We start from the raw sequence: 23366 nt of genomic DNA on the forward strand, positions 1-23366 counted from the left end.
TGCCCATCCCGCAGCCGCGAATTAAAGGGGCATTCTTCGGGGTGGAGAATGCCTCTGCCTGTGCTTCCCAGCGAGAAAGCTCAGGTGATAAGACTCCTGGGGTCATGCTTCTCTGTGCTGTTAGCCAATTGAGGATGCGAGGGGAGCAGCACATGTGATCAGCAGAACAGAGACTTGATCTACCTGTCACCTGCCTGCGGACGAAAGGCCGATCACAATTGACAGGTTGTTGACCCCCGCTGTAAAGCATTGCACCTTGTGATCAGTAGTAGTAGCCAGGCTCCTGCAGACTTTCAGTATAGCTGTCTGCCTGTACCTCCAATACAGGCAGACATTTACTGAAGTCCAGCAAGATCAAGAGAGTGCTCATCAGCACCCTCACAGTTCAATGAAACTACAAGCCATCTGCTGCGGTGGAAGATGGTAATTGTAGTTCATTCATTCACAGAACTCTGTTTTTGAACTGTGGCAGCGCGTGTAGGGAGAGGATCACCCTCCTGCTGTCACAATGGGTGGTCGGGGTGGAGGCAGGTGATTTAGTAACATGTTACATGTTACACCCAAAATATGGGTGTAACATATAACATGTTACTAAAGGTGAACTCACCCTTTAAACAATTCACAACCACAACACTTTGCTTTTAAAAAGCTAGAAAATTGCAAAATTGTTTAGGTTGGAAACAACTATTACTCTATAATAAGAGTTAATATTAATTATAATAATCTTTTCCCATTACATTTGATTTTTTTTAATCAAGTTGACCCAGAGAATATTAAAATAAATCTGTTTCCAGAATAAATAAGGAAACTGCCTTGTGAGCTTCACTTATTGCAGGCAGTTACTTTGTGAGAGGATCCAGGGTTTTATGAGTTCACTAGCACAAAGTAAAGCCACAGAGACAGTATGTGCCAACTACATCCTGCCAACAATTTGGAATTTTATAGCACTGTGAGCCAGATTTATGTCCTACAAGCCTGAAAGCACGTGGCTTCTGGTTTGTTAAAGGGTAATGTATAGTGGTTTCCTATATACTTTACTGTATTATGGTCAAGACTACTAAAATAAAAGCAAAAATAATTCTTTAGTTTTAGTCTAGCAAATACGAAATACTATGTGTTAATATGTTGAATTCTCGTTTACAGCCCACACATGGAGTCTTCTTTTCAGGTTTAGTCTGTTTCTTACAGAATTCAGTCAGTAGTTACTCATCCCTTATCAGACAGTAGAAGGTTTTATCCGGACAAAGAAAGCCTCTGCTTTGCTGCTGTCTTTTTAGATAGCCCATGGTGCACCAGTAATCCTTTTGTCCATTGACCATTATAGGATTCCATTACATGCCTTCTATCAAGTAATAATGGCCTAAACAGCTACACATTGCCGACACTGTATAAATGTTAGAAAACATTGAGCTTGATTTACCAAAACCCGAGAGTGCAAAATCTGGTGCATTGCATGGTAGCCAATCAGCTTCTAACTTCAGTTTGTTCAGTTAAGCTTTGATAAAAAACCTGGAAGCTGATTGGTTTCTCTGCAGAGCTGCACCAGATTTTGTACTCTCCAGTTTTAGTAAATTAGCCCCATTGTTTCAGACAGTTGAAAGTTACCATTCAATGAAACACCCATGAAAAAGCACCTTCACTGGTTTTGTGCTCTATTTTTCCATTTATTCCAAAGGCAGTACAAAGAGCAATGAGAATGCAAGACAAAGCAACCCATACAAATTAATCAGAAATGTATTGACTTAAATGAATCATCTAATTGTACAATACAAACTAAAATAATATATAAACTAATTGCTTTGTCTTACCAAAAGTTTTTAAAGTGTCATTAAAACCACAAAAACTGTCAGTGCATGCTGTGTTACATGCTGTTCATGCAGAACTTACTCAGTTACTATTGGATTAGTTTTCTGTAGATTACAAAAACCTGGTCGATTCTGTTGTTTGCTGTCCCGCCCTCTTGTCTGTATCCCCGCTGCATCCTGAGATTGTGTAGACCAGCTGTTGCCACATCTGCTGAGCATACCCCAGTTTCAGTTCCCTTCTAAGCTGTTCATTTCCTACTGTTTATTATCTGTTAAGCCCACATGACTATAGAGTCACACATGTGGGCATATACAATCCAAAAAAATTACAGCCCACTCCCTCCCTTCTCCTCTATGCCCACTAAACACAATGAAGGCAGGTTGTTAAATGTTTATTGATAGAGGCTTCACCTCTCTGTAATTCTACACACATACAAATAATAGACACAGGCTAGAGGGGCGTGAAATAGGTTGTGATTGGCAGAGCCTCCCCCTAGATAGCCCCCTAGATAGCCACACCATGTTTTTGAACAAAAATAATAAAGATTTGAATTGAAATACATACTTGTATGACAATTTAACCAACAGGTAACATCCTTTTTAAAAAAAAAAACAACTATCGAGCTCCCAATAAAACGATGGTATGAAGAACACATAGTGTGTCACAGTACTGTGTTCTGCCCCCCTTCACATCACCCCCCACAGTAGTGTCCTCAACCCCCCATCACATCACCTCAACCCCCCCCCCCACCCCACTGTAGTGCCCTCTGCCATCCATAGCTGTATCCTCTTCCCCCTTTGCCCCACGGTAGTGTCCTGTGCCCACCCCCTCAAAGCAGTGTCCTCTGTCCCCTTCACATCAACCCCCCCCATTGCAGCGTCCTCTGCCCCCTCCCCCCACACTAGTGTCCTGTACACCTCCAAAGCAGTGTCCTCTGTCCCCTTCACACCACCCTCCCCCCCCCCCCACGTAGTGCCCTGCTCTGCCCCCCATAACAGTGTCCTCTGTATAGTGCTGGGCGCAAGGCAGGAGCTGCCAGAGTTTATAATAACAAGCTAGTGATTGCTTGCTAAGACCACCTAGCAGCCAATCACTAAGGCAGTTCCCACCCTCGCCCTCCATCCAGCACTATGCTGCCTCCCGCTTTTCACTCTGCAGTTAACATGTGAGTGGCTTAGGAGGAGAGACAGAGCTGTGGTCACAATCCATCTGTCGGCTCCCCGCAGTCGACCAGTCAATCGCAATCAATGGCTTGCCAACCTCCGTCGTAGACTCTATAACCTTCACACAGAGTAAACAATATACACTTTTTACCAAAGAAATGTACATTTTGGCCTAAATTTATGAAGAAAGATTATTTATTTGTAAAATTGTATAACAGAAGCCAAGAAATATGTGGTCTTTTTCAGAATTTTTTTTTATATAGCAAAAAATAAAAAACCCAGTGGTAATAAAATACCACCAAAAGAAAGCTCTATTTGTGCGAAAAAAATTATAGAAATTTCATTTGGGTACAATGTTGCATTATCGAGCAATTGCCAGTTAAAGCAGCACAGTGCTGAAGAGCAAAAAAATGCCTTGGTCATGAGGAGGTAAAACCTTCTGGAGGTCAAGTGGTTAAAACATTTATTTGATATTAATTATGTATTTTTCCTATGTATTTCAAAGGTAGTTCTTTTTTTTTTTTTTTTAACATGTGACCAGCAGCAGAGGACTAGAAGCTCCTCCCACCAATGTTTCCTTGCAGATGGGCTGGGAAAGAGCTGGGTCACATGACAGCTGTATATTGATTATGAAAGGGTGCATAGATGTATTCTTTTCTTAAAACAATTACAGTGCCATCATCCATATACATATAGAAAAGGGATAATGTACATTAAATAATGTGTGTTTTAAATAATATTGCTTTTTTGCACTAAATAAGGCTAGTTGGCTCTTGATCGATAAATTAAACCTAAGGATTAAAAACACAGCTACATAGATTTGGACCATCTGTTCCCAAGTATTATATTTAATGATGTAGCACTACCCTTGTAAGGTCCCCCTAAACTTTGCACGGCCAGGCAACAAGTATTTTCCACACCTACACTTTAAGAGTAAGGTAAAACAGTCCTTGAGCTGGGGTTAACAACGTGCATAGGGTATAGGGGTATATGGGATGCCCAAGGAACTGTGAAACTCGAGAACAAACTTCTTAGTAGCTTTGTACAAAAAGTGTGGAGTAGCAAGAAAAAAAAATAGCAACAGTGTCTGTTAAGGCATGCTACAGTCCGTTTTGGTGTACCTCCGCAGACCTTGGATGAATCCTCCTCTCCAACCAGCTATACTGAGTGTATCCCTGAGCAAGGGGGTCCCAGGAGCTTGCAGTTAATCTGTCGCTAGTGAAGACTAGTTGGGTATTGCATATGAAGAAACAAAAAGAGGGTGCACGGGCCTAGTGCATTACCTTTAAAAACAAGATTTATTGATAAAAAGCAAAATACAAAGGAATAAAATCATATGAAGGGCATGTCACAAGAAATGCAGCATGGTCCAATCACCCTGATGGATGTCTGGAGGGGGACTGTAGACCTCTAAGTGGTTGTTGGCTGACGCGTTTTGAGGCTGTGCCTCTTCCTCAGAGCCAAAGGTAATGCACTAGGCCCGTGCGCCCTCTTTTTGTTTCTTCATATACAGTTCTTTTTGGATTTCCCTGGTCCGTTGAGGGCAGCAAAGCTTGCATTCCTTCTATACTTCATGTGGGGATACAGACATTGTGGAGTCCACTTTCCAGCACAGGAGTTAAGGTATTTGATTGCTTTTTTTTTCTTCCTGTCATTAGTTGGGTTTTGCACCTGACCGCCCTCTCCCCTTATCTGGCCCAGGGGATGTAGGAGTTCTCACACTGTCCTCACCTGCTATCGTGGTGGGTTGGTATCTGCTTTCAGGCCTTATGCTAGGCTGGCTCCATCCCTACTGCTCAGGATGTTCTCCCTTGAAGACAGAGATGGAGATCCCCTCCATCCAGCAACCAGCCTGTAGGTAGGATCCCCTCCCTGGGGCCCCTCCCAGGCTCCACACTCCAGCTTTCTCTTAATCCATTTTCCACCCCTCTCTCCCCAATCTCTGTCATATTTGAGGGTTGCCCTGGTTACCATGCCCAGCCTCCTGCCAGGGGATTGGCCAAGGTTCCTCAAACATGCAGATCTGGGCCTCCTCCCCTGTTCCAGAAAGTTCTTCAGTTTCTGGAAGGATTGGAGGGTCCAGAAGCCCTGACCTGTAGAACCTTCAAGCCTGTCCTGAGGTGAAGTATTGCCTCACTCCTAGATTGACTCTTCCCAGGCTGCTACTCAGCCTCTATCTAAAAAAAAGAAAACAATAATTGCACTTTTATGATTAAATGAACAGTTTTGTTGCATGTTTATACTGGTTGATTCAGCAGTTAAAACACATTGTTTCTATACAGCACATATTCTCATCCATTTGTTGGGAAGCATGCAAAACAAAAAATGTGCTGAGGGCAATAGGAAAAGATAGGCTGAACTGTTTTCCAGTGTTATGTGAAAAAAGTCATCCTTTAAGTTATGTATGCTCCTTGCTGGTCCCTGCTTTCCATTTCTGAGCAAGCCTGGGGAGCATTTATATGTAGAGAACTACTGAGGATTACTTCTTTCTTTTACTTTTGTATTCCTAGAGCCTTGCACCTGCTGACTGCTTTATTATCTAATAAAATGAAATCTGAACTGGCATTGTCCTTGATGAGCCTAGTAGAGATGTTATAGAATAGCAGTGTACGTGTACTAAATAATCTTAGATATTTTGAAAGTGCATTTCTTCGTTAACATATTTCTTTTTCCTCTGTGATGTGAGTGCAGAGTGCAATTTCACAGATCAAATGTAAATGTTTTCTCAATGTGTCAGAGAATCCAAGAATAGAAAGTGTTACCAAAAGGCACTGTAATGCAGTGTTAATGGGCATTTAGCTCAGGATATAGATCTGAATAATGGAAGCTAAATAGAGGAAAATGTGCAGGAAAAATAAATAGAAAAATATATACAGTATCAAACACTCCAGGTAGGAAGAGATCACATTGGAAGATAATATATAGAGAGCGCACAGCCCAGCTCTACCTTCTTTGGACAAAAAAATGGCTATAAGTGTTCATGCGCCTGCTGCCAGCAGACTGTACTAATCAATGCTAACCGCCAAAGCTAATGGCCACTACTCAGTCCTCTTACTCCTCGACCTTTCCGCGGCCTTCGACACAGTTGACCACCCCCTCAATAAACTACACTCCCTCGGCATCAAAGACTCCGCTCTCTCCTGGCTCTCCTCCTATCTATCCCAACGCTCCTTCAGTGTTACCTATAATGCTGCCACCTCCCCCTCTCTGTTGGGGTCCCCCAAGGTTCTGTCCTCGGGCCCCTTCTCTTCTCCATCTACACCTCCTCCCTCGGCAAACTGATACACTCCCATGGCTTCAACTATCACCTCTACGCCGATGACACGCAAATTTACCTTTCCACCTCTCGCCTCACCCCTTCTGTCTCTGCCCGTATCACCCACCTACTGAACGACATATCAGACTGGATGTCGCTCCATTTCCTCAAATTGAACCTTTCCAAAACCGAGCTCCTGATTTTCCCCCCAGTCCGCGCCCCCCCACCCTCTCCATCACGACCAACAACGCCACCATCAGTCCCACCCCGCAAGCCAAAGTCCTAGGTGTCACTCTAGACTCAAACCTGTCCTTCCAACCCAATGTCCAATCGTTGACAAACTCATGCAGGCTCCACCTCCTCAACATCTCCAAAATACGTACGTTCCTAACCCCAGACACTACTAAACAACTCGTTCACTCCCTTATTATCTCACGTCTGGACTACTGCACTCCCTTCTCACCGGCCTACCTCATCGCAGACTATCCCCTCTTCAGTCTATCCTGAACTCAGCGGCCAGACTCATCCACCTTACCTACCGCTCCACTTCTGCCACCCTCGTCTGTCATTCCCTCCACTGGCTCCCGATTGCCCAACACATTAAATTCAAACTACTAACACAGACATACAAAGCCATTCATAACGCTGCCCCAAACTACCTCACCGACCTGATACCCAAGTACCACCCAACCCGTACTCTTCGCTCCTCACAAGACCTCCTACTTTCTAGCTCTCTGGTCTCCACCTCCCACGCCCGACTGCAGGACTTCTCCAGGACTTTCCCCATCCTCTGGAACTCAGTACCCCAATCCATCAGACTGTCACCTACCCTCCTCACCTTTAGGCGCACCCTGAAAACCCATCTCTTCAGGGAAGCCTACCCTGCCCTCACCTAACAGCCGATCTCCTCCACTCCTCCTACCACTCCATCCCCCACAGCCACTTCCTCCTGTACCACTATCCCCTCCCTTCTAGATTGTAATCTTGAAAGAGCAGGGCCCTCTAACCCCTCGTGTTTTGTTTTGTTACTGTATTGTCTCATGTTCTGTCCCCCACTATAATGTACAGCGCTGATCAAACCTTTTAGCGCTATATAAATACTGTATAATATAATAATCAATGACAGGCTGACAGACATCCCAGCTGTGTGCATGTAACTGCACAAGTGATTACATGTGTACATGGATGTATGAGCATCCCTGGATACAGACTATCTCCAGGGCTTCTCATTCACCCCTGCCAGAATGTAACTGCTCGGATAGGCATTTTCATGCATACAGCTGCAGCGTCTGTCAGCCTGTCATTAATTTGTACAGGCTGCTGGTTGTGTGCACACACCTGTGTCTTCCAGGCACAGAATACACTTCTTTTTAGTGGAGTACGGCCCTCTGCAACTGTGCACCCTCAGATAGGACAAGGATATCATCAGTTTTATGGACTGTATTGGTGAAGAAAAGCATAAACAGGGCGCACTCTTTGTGCGTTAACGTGGTGAAACACGAGTTTATTAAAAAGCATAAAAGTGCATACTCACAAAGCAAAGAGGATTAAAACAGAGATAAAGAGTCAGTGGTGATGGTCCCAAGTGATGGGAGACCCTTAATGAGGTAGGCTGATGCGTTTTGGGAGGCGTACTCCCTTCTTCAGAGCTGAAGGGAGTACGTCTCCTGAAACGCGACGGCCTACCTCATTAAGCCTGGGTTCACATCTGTGCGGTACGGTATATCTCATGTGATTCGCACAGGAACTGCACCACATTTGTGTGTAGTGCGATTGGAGCCATACATTTTGTATTATTATTACATCGAGTTTATATAGCGCCAAAGGGTTTGCTCAGCGCTGTACAATAGAGGGGGGGACAATACATGAAACAGTACAGCAACAACAAACAGCACACGAGGGGTTAGAGGGCCCTACTCTTTCGAGCTTACAATCTAGGAGGGAGGGGGTAGTGGTACAGGAGGAACTGGCTGTGGGGGATGGAGTGGTAGGAGGAATGAAGGAGAACGGCTGTTAGGTGAGGGTGGGGTAGGCTTCCCTGAAGAGGTGGGTTTTCAGGGAGCGCCCGAAGGTGAGGAGGGAAGGTGACAGTCTGATGGATTGGGGTAGTGAGTTCCAGAGGATGGGGGAGGACCTGGAAAAGTCCTGCAGTCGTGTGTGGGAGGAGGAGACCAGGGAGCAAGATAGAAGGAGGTCCTGTGAGGAGCGAAGGGTACGGGTAGGGTGGTACTTGGGAATCAGGTTGGTGAGATAGTTATTTTGTATGGCTCCAATCGCACCTCACCCGCACCAAAAACGTGCAGGACCCTTCTTTGGATCCGCACTAGAATCAGATCGCATGGGTATTCACACCTATGCGATCCGATTCTGCACAATGCACCGTGTTTTGCGGATCGCTTTCGGGGTGTTGTTAACTTAACATACACACCCGCAGCGGTTTGCATGAATGGGGTGCGATTCTGATGCAGTGCGGAATTCAACTGAAAACACTGAAAATTCTACACCACATCAGTGTGAACCAAGGCTAAGGGCCTCCCGTCACTTGGAACCGTCACCACTGACTCTTTATCTCTGTTTTAATCCCCTTTGATTTGTGAGTAAGCACTTTTATGCTGCTTTTTAATAAACTTGTTTTTCACCACGGTAATGCTCGGAGGGGGTGCACCCTGTTTTTGCTTTTCTTCACCAATACCAAGGTTTCCCGATCTTCTAAGGGGTGCACCTCAGTGAATGACAGTTACAGTATCCCTAGTCAGCATGAAGATTTGAGCGCTGGTTTCGTTTTTTGGATAGCTTATGGACTGTATTGTCTGACCTTTGTTTGCATCAGAACTGCTTCTCTCCCCATACAAGTCTATGGGAATGCAACAGTAGCTTGAAGCTGACCAACTGCAGGTCAGAGAAAGGGAACACAAGAGCACAGCAGACTAAGTGTAGCAATATAAACCCTTTAATAAATGGAAAGACAAATAAAACTGATGAATGTTAGCACCTGTCGTCAGAAATCATAAAACCGCCAGCTCTGTAGTTCCAGGCTATCCCTTATTACAGGCCAGGAAACTATCACCACTGCAGCCTGGGCAGTATGGAAAAACCAGGAAGTAACTGGAACCAGGAAATGCGAGTCTCTGTGCACCGGACCGGAAGTGACATCATACGTCACTGGAGCACACAGGGCTCAGCTCCTTTGTCAAGCCAGCTGCAGATCAGATACACCTGACAATCAACTCTGAATAATCTCAAACTATTATCAAGAGCAAGCTGTATTTGCCGTCAACACAGGCCCAGTTTTTCACCTGTTACCATACTTTGCTTGTACAGGCTCTTGAAGTAGATTCAGCATGCCTTCTTAGTTTGCTGGAATGTTCTCCAAAAGGCCAGTATGTTTTTACTAATGTTTGTACACCTAGCACACCTTTGGAAAGGGTGAGTTTTTGTCTCTGCCACATGTGTCTCCTTAGGGAGATTTCACTTCACTTCCTGTATACACAAGTGAGGGTGATGTCTCCATAGACAATTTTGACCTAAACAAGTGTTCCCATTAGAAGATTTCTCATTTATTGAGGTTCTAGGGACAACTTAACTCACTTCCTGTAGACACAAGTGAAGGTCATGTCTCCATAGACAGTGTTGACCTAAACAAGTGTTCCCTTTAAAAGATTTCTCATTTATTGAGCTTCTAGTGAGAACTCAACTCACTTCCTGTAGACACAAGTGAAGGTCGTGTCTCCATAGACAGTGTTGACCTAAACAAGTGTTCCCATTAGAAGATTTCTCATTTATTGAGGTTCTAGTGACAACTCAATCCACTTCCTGCAGACACAAGTGAGGGTCGTGTCTCCATAGACAGTTTTGACCTAAACAATTGTTCCCATTAGAAGATTTCTCATTTATTGAGGTTCTAGTGATAACTCATTTCACTTCCTGCAGACACAAGTGAAGGGCATGTCTCCATAGACAGTGTTGACCTAAACAACTGTTCCCATTAGAAGATTTCTCATTTATTGAGGTTCTAGTGACAACTCAATTCACTTCCTGCAGACACAAGTGAGGGTCGTGTCTCCATAGACAGTGTTGACCTAAACAAGTGTTCCCATTAGAAGATTTCTCATTTATTGAGGTTCTGGTGACAACTCAACTCACTTTCATTCCCAGTCAAAGTGGTCACCAGAGGAAGCAGAGAAAGTAAATCGCCCTAACAGGGGCACAGACAGTATATTATGCATTGCAGGGGTTCAAACGCATGATCACTTCAATTCAAAGCTAATAAAAAAATGTCTTTGGATACAATTAAAGGCCGAATTAATAAATAGAAATATTTTTTGCTTAGCTCATTGTGAAAATGACTGCATACAACAGCAATTTATAGTCATTTGTAGTTTGCTTAGGTAGGCTTTCAAATTTCTACAATTATTAGTAGTCAGATATCCTGCAAGATACAAGAAGGAAAGCTTCATACGTACCATGGGATTTTCGTCTTCCCGAATATTGTAGACCATGTGTGTATGGACGTGTGAACAGCCCGCCACCTAGTGGATCGAACTGAGATTATTACAAAAGAATACATTGTGATACCAACCAATAATGAGAGGTTTAACATGAACTGTCAAAGTGCCGTAGACAGTAATAACCAATCATTATTTACCTTCCATTGATACTGATCACTGAGTTTGGCTGTTATGGGTTACCACAGCTTTACTCTTTACTTTTTATAAAGTTCAGCAATCCCTTTAGATACAGAAATGTACATTGTATACACAGCTGTTACAGCTATTTACCCCATTAGGATCAAAACAGATATTATATTTCAACATAATATATAATAAAATAGATTTCAGCCATTGGTTTATTGATTAGGTGGTATTGCTATAATTATTTATAGCACTGAAGAGCTAATGTTTGCATGTTCTCCCTGTGCCTGCGTGGGTTTCCTCTGGGTACTCCGTTTTCCTCCCACACTCCAAAGACATATTGGTAGGTTAATTGGATCCTGTCTAAATTGACCCTAATATGTGCATGTATGAATGTAAGTTAGGGACCTTAGATTGTATGCCCCTTGAGAATTAGGGACTGATGTGAATGTACAATATATATATGTAAAGCGCTGTGTAAATTGACGGCACTATATAAGTACCTGAAATAAATAAATAATAATATTGTTTGGGGGAGGGTTTTTATCTGGTATTATTGTTTTTTCTGAACTTTTTTTGTTTTTACTAAGCCTCATACACATGGGCAGAAAAAACACTGCTTTAAAAGGCTTCTTTTTTTTTTTTTTTTTAATGCATCTGAATGATTGATGCTGAATGATTTCAAGCAATGTGTCCATGTATATTGTGGTATTTACATTCATATTTTAACAGCATTCAGAGGCATAAAATAAAAATGTCCCAAATCTGCATTTGGAGAAGCGCTTACTGGCATAATTTACACACATAAATGCACAAATCTCATCTGGCCTCCTAAAATGGTAGAATGTGATCCTGGGAAATGCATTAAGGGCTAGTCCCACCATCAGCGGATATGTTATATATGTGATTTTTGAACATCAAGTACAATTGTTTGATGAACATTACATTATCTATATACACATATGAGGTTATAAGCTGGTAGTGTGATATGTCCCCCGGATGAGTTCTAGTTCATTGATGCTACATGTGATATGGGATATTTTTATCCCTGTATTTTAACCATATGTATAATAATAAAATTATCTGTTTTTGTGCGGGTGCCTGAAAGACCCGAAAGACTCGCTGGGTCGATTTGTTTGTTTTATTTTCAACATAAATGCACATAAATGCATGCATATGCAAGTAATTTCTTTCCAGTGCCTAGAATACATAAATATTCTGGCCAGTAGAATGAGATTACATTCATATGCTTCTAAACGCCATATGACTCTAAATGTGCATTACACACCAAAACCAGCTTTTTTACATTTGATTTTTCTGCTAGCTCCTGGGAGAAAGATCCAGCATAGATAGGAGTATTTTAATATGCCTGTGTGCATGCTGCCACATGTTTTAGAAATAATCTGCAGGGAAAAAAACAGATTAGAAGAATACAAGTGTATTTTGTCTTTTTTTGTAGTTAAGTCTATTATGGTGCAATGGCAGCCCGGTAAATAAATAGACTACCTTACCATAATGTATATTAATGTGCACTGCAAAGGTCTAAATCTGATCTAATAACCTAGGAGTGTTATAACAAATGAGTCAAATGAGAAAACAAAACATAAAAAATGTTTGCAGTATAAAAGCAATTAAACCTCTAATGCCAGAATAATTTCAGAAAGGTCAATATCCCTTAAAGGCTTCATGCACACAGTATAACAAAATCACTGATCATAAACACAGGGTGTTGCTGTTAGAAAGATCCTGCATATAAAACACAAGTATGGTCCATAAAGCTTTTTTGTATAGGTGCATAAATATTCACATGCATTTACACATGTGAATTTTTTTTTTGAAAGCTAGGATTTAAGTTTCTAGTATATATGTACATACAGTACACTTACACACAGTTTTGTGTTCCAAACTTGGGACGCTGTGTAAATCTACATAAAAACAGAAAGGAGTGATTTGCAAATCTCAGAAAGCCATATTTTATTCACAATAGAAAACATATCAAATATTTGAACTGAGAAAATGTACCATTTTAAGAAAAAAATTTAAATTTTAAATTTGACGATAACAACACGTCTCAAAAAAATTTGGACCTAGCTCTATTACATCTTACCATTGACAATATCCCAATACAATTTTGCACAGTAATCTCCAGTGTCCTTATAGCAGTCCATCTCACAATAGCTTCACACTGGAAAACAACTACAGCACTCAACATTTCAGACATTATCAATAAGTCAACACTTCTGCCCAACATAAAAGATTTTTTGCATATAGCTCCAATAACTTAAAATCATGTGACGACAAATGGAGCAGTTAGATCCAAATGCTTCCAAACCCAGAAAATTTGGATCTTTAATTGTAAGGTGGAACATTTTTTTTGCCTATTGGTGCCTAATGGTATCCTATTCTGTCTATTACTGTTTATTCTTGTTTATTTTACAGTATTTGTATTTTACTCCACCCTCATTTGGGTGAAGCTTATAGCGTAAGCTAAGTCTCACACACACACACATATATATATATATATATATATATATATATATATATACAGTATACTTCATAAGGTCTTTTTGAGTAAAAATGCAATTTATGATATTATATCAATATTGGGTAGAATAATATGTGAAATTTGTATATTGAGATCCGAATTATGTAATATCATTGGGACCTTTACAATAGTATGTACTACCTTGTTTATGCACGAGATTTATAAAAACTATTTGAAAAGAAGAAAAAAGTTGGGCCATGTTTACCATAGTGCATGCATCCCCTCTTCATTAAACAACACTCTGCACACATCTGGGAACTGAGGAGACCAGTTGCTGGAGTTTTGGGAGAGGAATGTTGTCTCATTCTTACCTGATATAGGATTCTTAACTGCTCAATAGTCCTGGTTCACCTTTGTTGTATTTTTTGTTTCAAGGTGCGCCAAATATTTTCTATTGGTGAATGGTCTGGACTGCAGGCTGGCCAGTTAAGCACCTGGACTCTTCTACTACGAAACAGTGCCAGCAGTGTGTGTGGGCATAATGCCTTCTTTTGTGTATGTGCGTGCAACATTGTGACACATTGAGTGATTTGCCCTCAGTCCCAAGCTAGTTCAGCCTGCTCATTCACGTGTCCAGCTCTCTTTCACTGCCAGATGCTAACTGTTTCCTCTTCCTTTTCTGGATTCTGAGACATCTGGGTTAACCCCCATCAGGACCAAAGTCCTTGTAATCAGGGTTTGGAGATTCTTCCCACCCAAACCTCTTCGACCCTCCAAAATCCTGGGTCCCTAATAAGGACTTAGCAATCAGGAGAATGCTGAAAGTTAGTCCTCACATTTCTAGCCGGACTACCCCGATACCTCTCACCCTGCATGGGGGAGAACCTCTGAGTACTCAACGTTATCTTCAAACTGCCCTCCTCAAAGTGACCACAACCCAACTAGTGCAAAATATACCTGCCATCCAGGAGCCATCCCTGGCGTCCTTTACAACACATAAAATAAGGGCACTGTTCCCTTGCACTAGAGCACACAAAGGGTCCTGTTACCTTTCACTGATGCACACTATACACTGGGCACACAGAGAAATCATTATATCCTGGCACAACCCTACCCTTTATAGACCATTTGCTGTACTCTAGCAGTGTCACAAACCATACACTTGCACAAGAAGGAATTGTGCCAGGCACATCTTATACACATCATATACACTGACACAGACTTTGTTGGGAACACCAATCCCCAATATATCCCCCGACCCTACTATCACGTACCTGGTGATGGAGGCCAATGGAGAGAGGGCTTCCCTTCCGGCTAAGTTCCGGACTCCCCTGAGAGTGGGACAGCGGGAGTCAGGCCCAAAGTTGCACAAGTCGCTTGTCGGAGTGCTGGTTGGTGGTCCACTCAGAAGCACAGCTGGTGCACGGAGATAGGTCTGCAGACAGGAGGCGCCTGTGCGTGGTATGCAAGCCCTTCCAGGATTTGGATGTTTACTGGGTAGTCGGTTCAAGCCAAGTCAGGTACCAGGTGGGAATCAGAGCGGATGTAGTCAGATGGGATAGCCAAGGTCATACACAGAGGAGCGAGAGAGAGAGTATCCGTAAGCCAAGCCGAGGTCAGATCAGGGGTAAAGCACAGTAGACAGGTCCAGGAGCAGGCCGAGTCGGTAACAAGAAATCACAGGTCAAAATCACAGGAACAGGGCATGGGGAGCTAGAGATCATCTAGAAACTTGAGGAAGTGATGAGCCTCCTTATAAAGGCCGTCTGGCACCAAACTGAGGCTGATGTGTACTTCTGCAGAAATGCAGAGTACTGGCAGAAATTCCAGATCTTCCAGAACTTCTGCCGTGGACAGGACCCTGACAGCTACTGTACCCTGGCACATGCTGTATACAATGAGCAATGCCCTCAGCAGTTAGCATGGTATGTATGTCACCCCCAACCCCTGTGCCGAATGTCGAGTCACTTGTCCTGTTAACCCCTGATTATGTGGTCGAACCACACAGTTCTCCTTACAGTACTGCAGAGTTGAGGTCTGGGGTCTCCAGTACCAGAGCCATGTTGAGACTGCCACTTATCACCACAGCCCAGCCAGTGTGAGACGCCTGACACTGCATTCCATATATCGTCTGTTTGAATTTGGTAAGGAAGGCCCTACACAGGCCTTCCAGTAACAGAGGCCTGGCTGTATGGCCTGGCCGTTACTGGTAGGCTCCAGCATCCGTCAGCACAAGTCTGACCTATTCTTAAGGCGTTGGTGAGCGGGAGTGACTGGTTCCTTTTAGGTTGGGTCCAATCCCAAGTTCAGACCAACCCTGTGCTCTTTCTTAGTCTTTACAACCCTTATAAATGCTGAAATAATTATTTTCTTGTGAAATATTGTACTAATGTTATTAAAATGAAAAGAAATAAATGAACAAAGGCCACAAGCTGTCTCTTTAACTGCTGCACATGTTGTTACTTGCTGTATAGTTATTAATCTGCTTGTTGAACGTTTCTACTTGTCAGGAAAGAACTGGGACCTCACAGCTGCTCTAAGTGATTATGAACAACTACGGCAGGTGCACACGGCAAATTTGCCTCAAGTGTTTAATGAAGGCAAATACTATAAGCAGCAGGACAGAGAAATCACCCAGCATATCAACAAGATCGACAGACCAAACCTCCAAAGACAGGATGATATCGCTCAAGGTACAGTGGCTTTCTTAAAGTCATTTATGGTGATCACACAGAGGATTGTATATTTAGCATTCTGTTGGCTTTGCTACCTTTTAAAGGGAACTGGTTACAGTGGATATATGGAAGCTGTCTTTGCCAAATTTATTTAATGCTAAATCACTTTATGTGCCGGTCAGGTGTTCCAACTTCTATGGCTGCATGGTTGTTCCAAGCCCGCGGATCACTAAGTTGTGAAGTAAGGATATGAAAAACCAGATTATTAAAAAATATACAGGATTTATATAGCGCCAACAGTTTGCTCAGCGCTTTACAATATAACGGGAGACAATACAGCAACAATACAGTTCAATACAAGAGGGATAGGAGGGCCCTGCTCCTTGGAGCTTACAATCTAGGAGATGACATCTAAAACAGGATGGCACTGACAGTTTCCATTTTTCCATCCTGACAGGCATCTCTTATGCATTTTTTGTTATTATTATTATTTTTTTTTTAGAGACTGTGTCTCACTGTATTGTACAGGCTGCTCTACACTGGCTATTCACAGGCGCAACCCCACTACTGATCAGGACAGGGGTTTTTACCTGGGCCGGTTCACCCCTCCTTAGGACAACCTGGTGGCCCCTGGCTCCCCTACCTAGGGCCACCATATTGATACCGAACGTAGTGCGGACACAGGATCAACATAGCGCAGGGTAGACCAGAACTCCTGGACTCAAGCAATCCTACAGCCTCAGGCTCCTGAGTAGCTGGGATTACAGATGCATGCCACTGCGTCGAGTTTCTTTTATACTTTTAATATGATTGTGTTACCCAAGATATTTCAATATACATTTAAATACACATTAAAGAGAGCCTGAAGGAAGCCCAATGCTGCAAAGCAATCAGGGGTAGGGGGTGGATTTTGCTTGTTTTTAAGTTCTAAAATTTTTAAGATATTTTGCAAGAGTGGAGCTCAGCACTACATCTTACATATATCAGTTACACCCAACCCGACAGTAGTGAAGTCTTGCAAACGTATCATTAAAAGGAACACATTGCAGTTTTGTGCATATTTTCTTTATTTATTATGCTCAAGGCCCACAAAAAAGTATTTCAGCTATAGTTTTTTGTTATTTTTCAGGTCCATATGAAGCTTGTATATTAATACATTTTTTTTTACCAGATTGTGGGGAATAAAAATAAATCAAAATCCCCTTATAAATGTGCAATTTGTACAGTAACAAATCCATAAGACTTTCCTGTAGGAGGAAACTCCTATGGACTTTTTACAGGCACATTGTGCATTGATGTTTGTAAGTGCATCTTGATTTTTATTGTAGGTCATCTAGAAATATTTGTTGGTATGTACTGGTGATATATTGTGCAATCCAATGCATTCTATTCTTTGTTATATTTGCTGGTATGTACTGATGATATATTGTGCAATCCAATGCATTCTGTTCTTTGTTTTCTAGCACTTTGTTTAAATGATTTTGGAAAAAACAGAGCAATATCTGTCAGGGTGGTGGGTGAACTGGTCTTTTGATTGATAAGTATGTTTTAAGGCTGTAGAAAAGAGGAAAGATACAGAGGACATGACCATCTAAGTGTAGAAGTTTATTATACAATGGGCTAAAAAGCATATGCACTCACATGCAGCAGAATAAGGTATTATGCTAGGATGATGTGCCTTACCTTTTTCAATTTCATGTGAGTGCATATGATTTTTTTAACCTGTTGTTTAATAAACACATACACTTAGATGCGCCCTCTGTATTTTTCCTTTTTCTAGTATCGTATTTCAGAGGATTTACCCCTTCTCTGAGCTAAGAGGAGCTACAAGCCATCCAAAAACATGACTGCTGATTTTATAGTGGACTTTTTAAACTATAGGTTATAGAAATACCTCGGTTTAAGAACGCCTTGGTTAAAGTAATTTTTGGTTTACAAATGAAAATCCACTGAAAATAATGCCTCGGTTTACAAATTTTGTATGAATTTTTTTTGCAATACGAAGTGTATGTCAGTGCTGATTTTTAAATGCAATTGCTGGCTCTTTTTTTTTTCTTCACTATAGCTCACAGAATTAGCTGTCACTTTCCCCAAAGTTAACGGAAATGTTGTTTCTTTTAGGAAACTAAAAAGAAACATTGTTTGCCCCCCCCCCCCTTTCCTGACCTGCCAGGCTACATGCTCTGAAAAGGGTCTGGTATGGATTTTGGGGAGGACCCCCACGTCATTTTGTTTTACATTTTGGCGTGGGAGTTCCCCTCAAAATCCATACCAGACACGAAGGGCTTGGTATGGATGGGAAGGGGGACCCCACTCAGTTTTTTAAATTATTTTTTTAAGTGCCGGCAATTCTTTTACATTCAGCTGTCAGTGGGGAACCTCGCTGACAGTTGAAATATTAACACATGGTTGTCACTACTAAAATGCCGCATGACTTGATAAAATAACTCATGCGGTATGTATTAGTGTTTACTTTTGTCTGATCTCCGGAACAGATTAATTGGTTTTCAATGCTTTCCTACGGGAAGTAGCGTTTCAGTTTAAGAATTTTTCGCTATAAGAAAAGTCCTGCAGAACGAATTAAATTCTTAAACCGAGGTATTACTGTACTTCATAGTGATTTGTGCCATAGAAAGCTGTCGTTTTAAGGATCTCCCTGGATTTTTTATTTATTGAACTCAGTAGCTCAAACTGCAATTTTAAACACATAAGTGAATTACACATCAAAAGTTACCTATCCCTCATCAAGCCTTCAGACAAGAAGCTGGCAGTCCTTGTCATATATTCAGTGTTTATTTCTAAAACAGCAGATTAAAATGTATTAGAAAAACTGACCTATGGCAATTGTACTTTCCCTTTATGTTCCACCTATTTTTTACATGGTCTTTGTAAGGGTTAGATGCAAAATCTTGATGTCACTTATAGCTCATTCAACCATTTCATATGATTTCAGTTGTACCGTATTTTTCGCCGTATAAGACGCACTTTTTCTTCCCCAAAACTGGGGGGGAAATGTCAGTGCGTCTTATAAGGCGAATATGGAGCGGCCGGTCCAGTATTTCCACCGCGGCCGTGTCAGAATACCGGGCCGGACGCTCAGCTCTGCAGCGGGACCTTACCTGTTCCTCTATCCAGCGGCGCGCTGTCTTCCGGCTTCTGTAGTGTGGGCACTGGGCATGACAGCCGGGTGCCAAGTGCGCATGCGCAAGAAGCGGTGCTTTTTGTGAATGGTAAGGCGGTACCTGGGACACATGACAGATCCCAGAAGCCGCCTTCTCACTCATGCGCACTGGGCACCCGGCTGTCATGCCGAGCGCCATTACAGAAGCCGGGAAGACAGCGCGCGGCTGGATCGAGGAACAGGTAAGATCAAACAAAAACTCTGCGAAAGTAAGAGCGGGTACCTGTCAAATTCAGGTACCCGCTCCCCACCTCCCCAAAGGTCAGCAGTCATCTGTACTGTCCGCAGTCTCTGGTCATCCCTGTGCTGTCCGCAGTCTCTGGTCATCCCTGTGCTGTCCGCAGTCTCTGGTCATCCCTGTGCTGTCCGCAGTCTCTGGTCATCCCTGTGCTGTCCGCAGTCTCTGGTCATCCCTGTGCTGTCCGCAGTCTCTTGCCATCTCCTGTACTGTGTCTGCAGTCCATTAGTTCAGAATTTTTTTTTCCTGTTTTCTGCCTCTAAAACCTAGGTGCGTCTTATGGTCAGGTGCGTCTTATACGGCGAAAAATATGGTATGTCTTTGTGAAAAATAAAATGTAATGTATTGATTGATAAACTGTTTTCATTCCTTTCTATGGCATTTTTTTTTTTTTGCTTTAAGATGCACAAATACAGTGAGGATCGAAAGTTTGGGCACCCCAGCTAAAAATTTGTATTAATGTGCATAAAGAAGCCAAGGAAAGATGGAAAAATCTCCAAAAGGCATCAAATTACAGATTAGACATTCTTATAATATGTCAACAAAAGTTAGATTTTATTTCCATCATTTACACTTTCAAAATAACAGAAAACAAAAAAATGGCGTCTGCAAAAGTTTGGGCACCCTGCAGAGTTAATATCTTGTACTGCCCCCTTTGGCAAGTATCACAGCTTGTAAATGCTTTTTGTAGCCAGCCAAGAGTCTTTCAATTCTTGTTTGAGGTATCTTTGCCCATTCTTCCTTACAAAAGTCTTCCAGTTCTTTGAGATTTCTGGGCTGTCTGTCACGCACTGCTCTTTTAAGGTCTATCCATAGATTTTCAATTATATTGAGGTCAGGAGATTGTGAAGGCCATGGCAAAACCTTCAGTTTACGCTTCTTGATGTAATCCCCCGTGGATTTCGAGGTGTGTTTTAGGATCATTATCCATTTGTAGAAGCCATCCTCTCTTTAACTTCAGCTTTTTCACAGATGGCATCAAGTTACCATCCAAAATTTGCTGAAATTTTATTGAATTCATTTTTCCTTCTACTCGTGAGATGTTCCCTGTGCCACTGGCTGCAACACAACCAAAAAGTATGATTGATCCAACCCCATGCTTAACAGTTGGACAGAGATTCTTTTCATTAAATTCTGTGCCCCTTCTTCTCCAAACGTACCTTTGCTCATTCCGGCCAAAAATTTGTGGACCTCATCGGTCCACAGAACTTGTTTCCAAAATGCATTAGGCTTGTCTATATGTTCATTTGCAAAGTTCAAACGATGATTTTTGTGGTGAGGACGTAGAAGAGGTTTTCTTCTGATGACTCTTCCATGAAGACCATATTTGTACAAGTATCTCTTTATAGTGGAATAGTGTACCACAACTCCAGTCTACTCCATCTTTCTGGAGGGATCGTGCAGTCAAACGTGGGTTTTGAATTGTTTTTCTCACAATCCTGCGAGCTGTTCTGTCTGATATTTTTCTTGGTCTTCCAGATCTTGCCTTAACTTCCACTGTTCCTGATGACTGCCATTTCTTAATTACATTCCGAACAGAGGATATTGACATCTGAAAACGCTTTGCTATCTTCTTATAGCTTTCTCCAGCTTTGTGAACGTCAACTATTTTCAGTTTCAGTTTTCTAGACAACTGCTTAGAAGAACCCATGGTGCTGATTGTTGCGGCAAGGTCAGATGAGTCTGGGCATTGACATTGAGATTGACATCACCTGGTCTTCCCAGATGATGATTGAGAACAATCCATGACACTGGCAGGTCTCAGCTTTGCAAAGGGGGCAGTGCATGCTATAAATTCTGCAGGGTGCCCAAACTTTTGCAGACGCCATTTTTTTGTTTTCTGTTATTTTGAAAGTGTAAATGATGGAAATAAAATCTAACTTTTGTTGACATATTATAAGAATGTCTAATCTGTAATTTGATGCCTTTTGGAGATTTTTCCATCTTTCCTTGGCTTTTTTATGCACATTAATACAACTTTTTAGCTGGGGTGCCCAAACTTTCGATCCCCACTGTACCTGAATATCTGGCCAGTGTTTTTCCTTCTGCTCCTGCTTCCCGCCCTGTACTGTCAATACTATGTACAGGTTCAGACATGTTGTAGTGTTGACAGGCATTCTCTGTTCTACTCTCAGAAGAAACAGACGAATGGTGTGCAACTGCAGTTCCCAAGTCAACCTGTGATGTACATACCTGGGAACTTGCTGGATTTTATGGTGCAGGATTTTCACAGGCACGGGGCTTGGTGCTTTAGCTGTGTGTGCTGCTATTAGCTCCACCCACTATCCCACCCCTTTCTCAAACCCACTGATTTACAAAAATTCCATGGTATGGTGATGTAGCAGGCTGCCACATCCATATTCCAGCACAAGGATGCTCTGCCCCAGAAGAAGACTCCACCCACCACCACCTGGGTATACAGGGATAAATAGCTCTTTTGTAGCCACTTTAGAACAGCTGAAAAATATATTTTCATGGTTTTTACACTGAATAATGTAGATCGCATCACAAAAGTATATGAAATGCATTAAAGTGATCCTAAAGGTACATTTAAAAAAAAAATTAACATGTCATATTTACCTGCTCTGTTTAATGGTTTTGCTTAGAGCAGCCCTGTTCCTCCTCTTCTTAGGTCTCCCACTGACACTCCTGGCTCCTCCTCCCTACCGAGTGCCCCCATAGCAAGTCCCTTGCTCTGGGACACTCGTATGTGCTTGCTCCCGGGCCCCGCTGCCTCCTCACTGGCTTCTGGCCTTCCACTGCTGTCTCTGAGCCAGTGAGAAGGGAGAGAGCCGAGAGAGCCTCCACTCTAATGCACATCGCTGGATCGAGATCTGGCTCAGGAAAATATTAGTGGGGGCTGGGGGGGAGCATGCAAAGAATGCATGAAGGTAAAAAAAAAAACCTTCAGCCTTTAGAACCACTTTATTAGTGCAGTTGAAGCATACATTTTGAAGCATCCTAAACCATTGCCAAAGTAAGTGGAGAGTTCCAATGGCGAGGATTTCATCTATGAATTTTTAAAGAGTTTGCTTTGTAAACAAAAAAAATCCACTTTTTTGTACAGTTTCCCGCAAACACATCTGCAAGAATGAATGATACCATGTGTAGAACACAGTACATGTGCATTGTACATGCATGTATAGTAAAGTGGAACTGCACTGCATCTAAACACCACAAACCAAAAATGCTACTTCATTTTTAACATTCAAAGAACCCCCCCCCCCCCCATCCATCCATCCATGTCTCCATGCTTTATTTTGGTGAGAAATCTCTTTGAAAAACACCCTCCTAGCAGGGTTGCCAACCATCATTAAATTTACGGACAATTTGTAAAAAACAGTGATTTTTACAACTGTCTGTAAATATCAGAGGCTGACAATTTGTCTTACTGTGTTAACTTTTGTAAGTGTAAACCTGTCAAATTGCTTGTTATGGGTATTGTCAGTATTTCCATATTGTGTTTATACTGTTTAAATATTGATTGTCTTAGTTTTTAATGTTATTTTTCAGGTTGTCAGCAAACAAAAATGTGTTCCATCAGTACATTTTCTATGTTCTGCGGGAGATTGGCACCACTGCTCCTTAGCATTTCTGGGCACGGCCACCTTGAGTAAGGGCTGATCGATTAATGTAGTATTTAATTCCTGGAATCCATCTGCCCTTAGCTCAGTCATGCAGGCAGGAGGGTGTGCTTAGTTGAGAAAGCCCCTCCTCCCCTCCAGAAGACTTAGAAGACTTATGGGATGTATGACATCATTTGTCTAGGCAAAAAGTAACTGAAGAAGTGTAAAAAAAAAAAAAAAAAAAAAAAAGTAAGAACAAGTATAATATACCTTCCTATCTCTATACCAATTGTAGTAGCATAAGGATTACAAATAATCAGTGTTGACTGAGAGAGTGAAGTTCCACTGTAAAGCATAGCAGTGTG

At 42.1% G+C, this 23366-nt stretch overlaps 1 protein-coding gene and 1 pseudogene across 2 annotated transcripts in view; one reads left to right on the forward strand and one right to left on the reverse strand.

Moving 5' to 3' along the window:
* OTUD7A (OTU deubiquitinase 7A) overlaps positions 1 to 23366 on the forward strand; it is a 336988-nt gene that overhangs the window by 221829 nt on the left and 91793 nt on the right. For both annotated transcript variants that reach the window (XM_089652433.1, XM_089652435.1), the window contains one exon: positions 15852 to 16034. In XM_089652433.1, coding sequence (XP_089508559.1) covers positions 15852 to 16034 — 183 coding nt within the window. The remainder of the gene's footprint in view (positions 1 to 15851; positions 16035 to 23366) is intronic.
* LOC149447575 (signal recognition particle RNA) lies at positions 16516 to 16800 on the reverse strand (annotated as a pseudogene).

Source organism: Staurois parvus, unplaced genomic scaffold (genome assembly GCF_062004578.1).
Source record: "Staurois parvus isolate SC_StPar_1 unplaced genomic scaffold, SC_StPar_1.0 ptg000682l, whole genome shotgun sequence".
Classification (NCBI taxonomy): Eukaryota; Metazoa; Chordata; class Amphibia; order Anura; family Ranidae; genus Staurois; species Staurois parvus.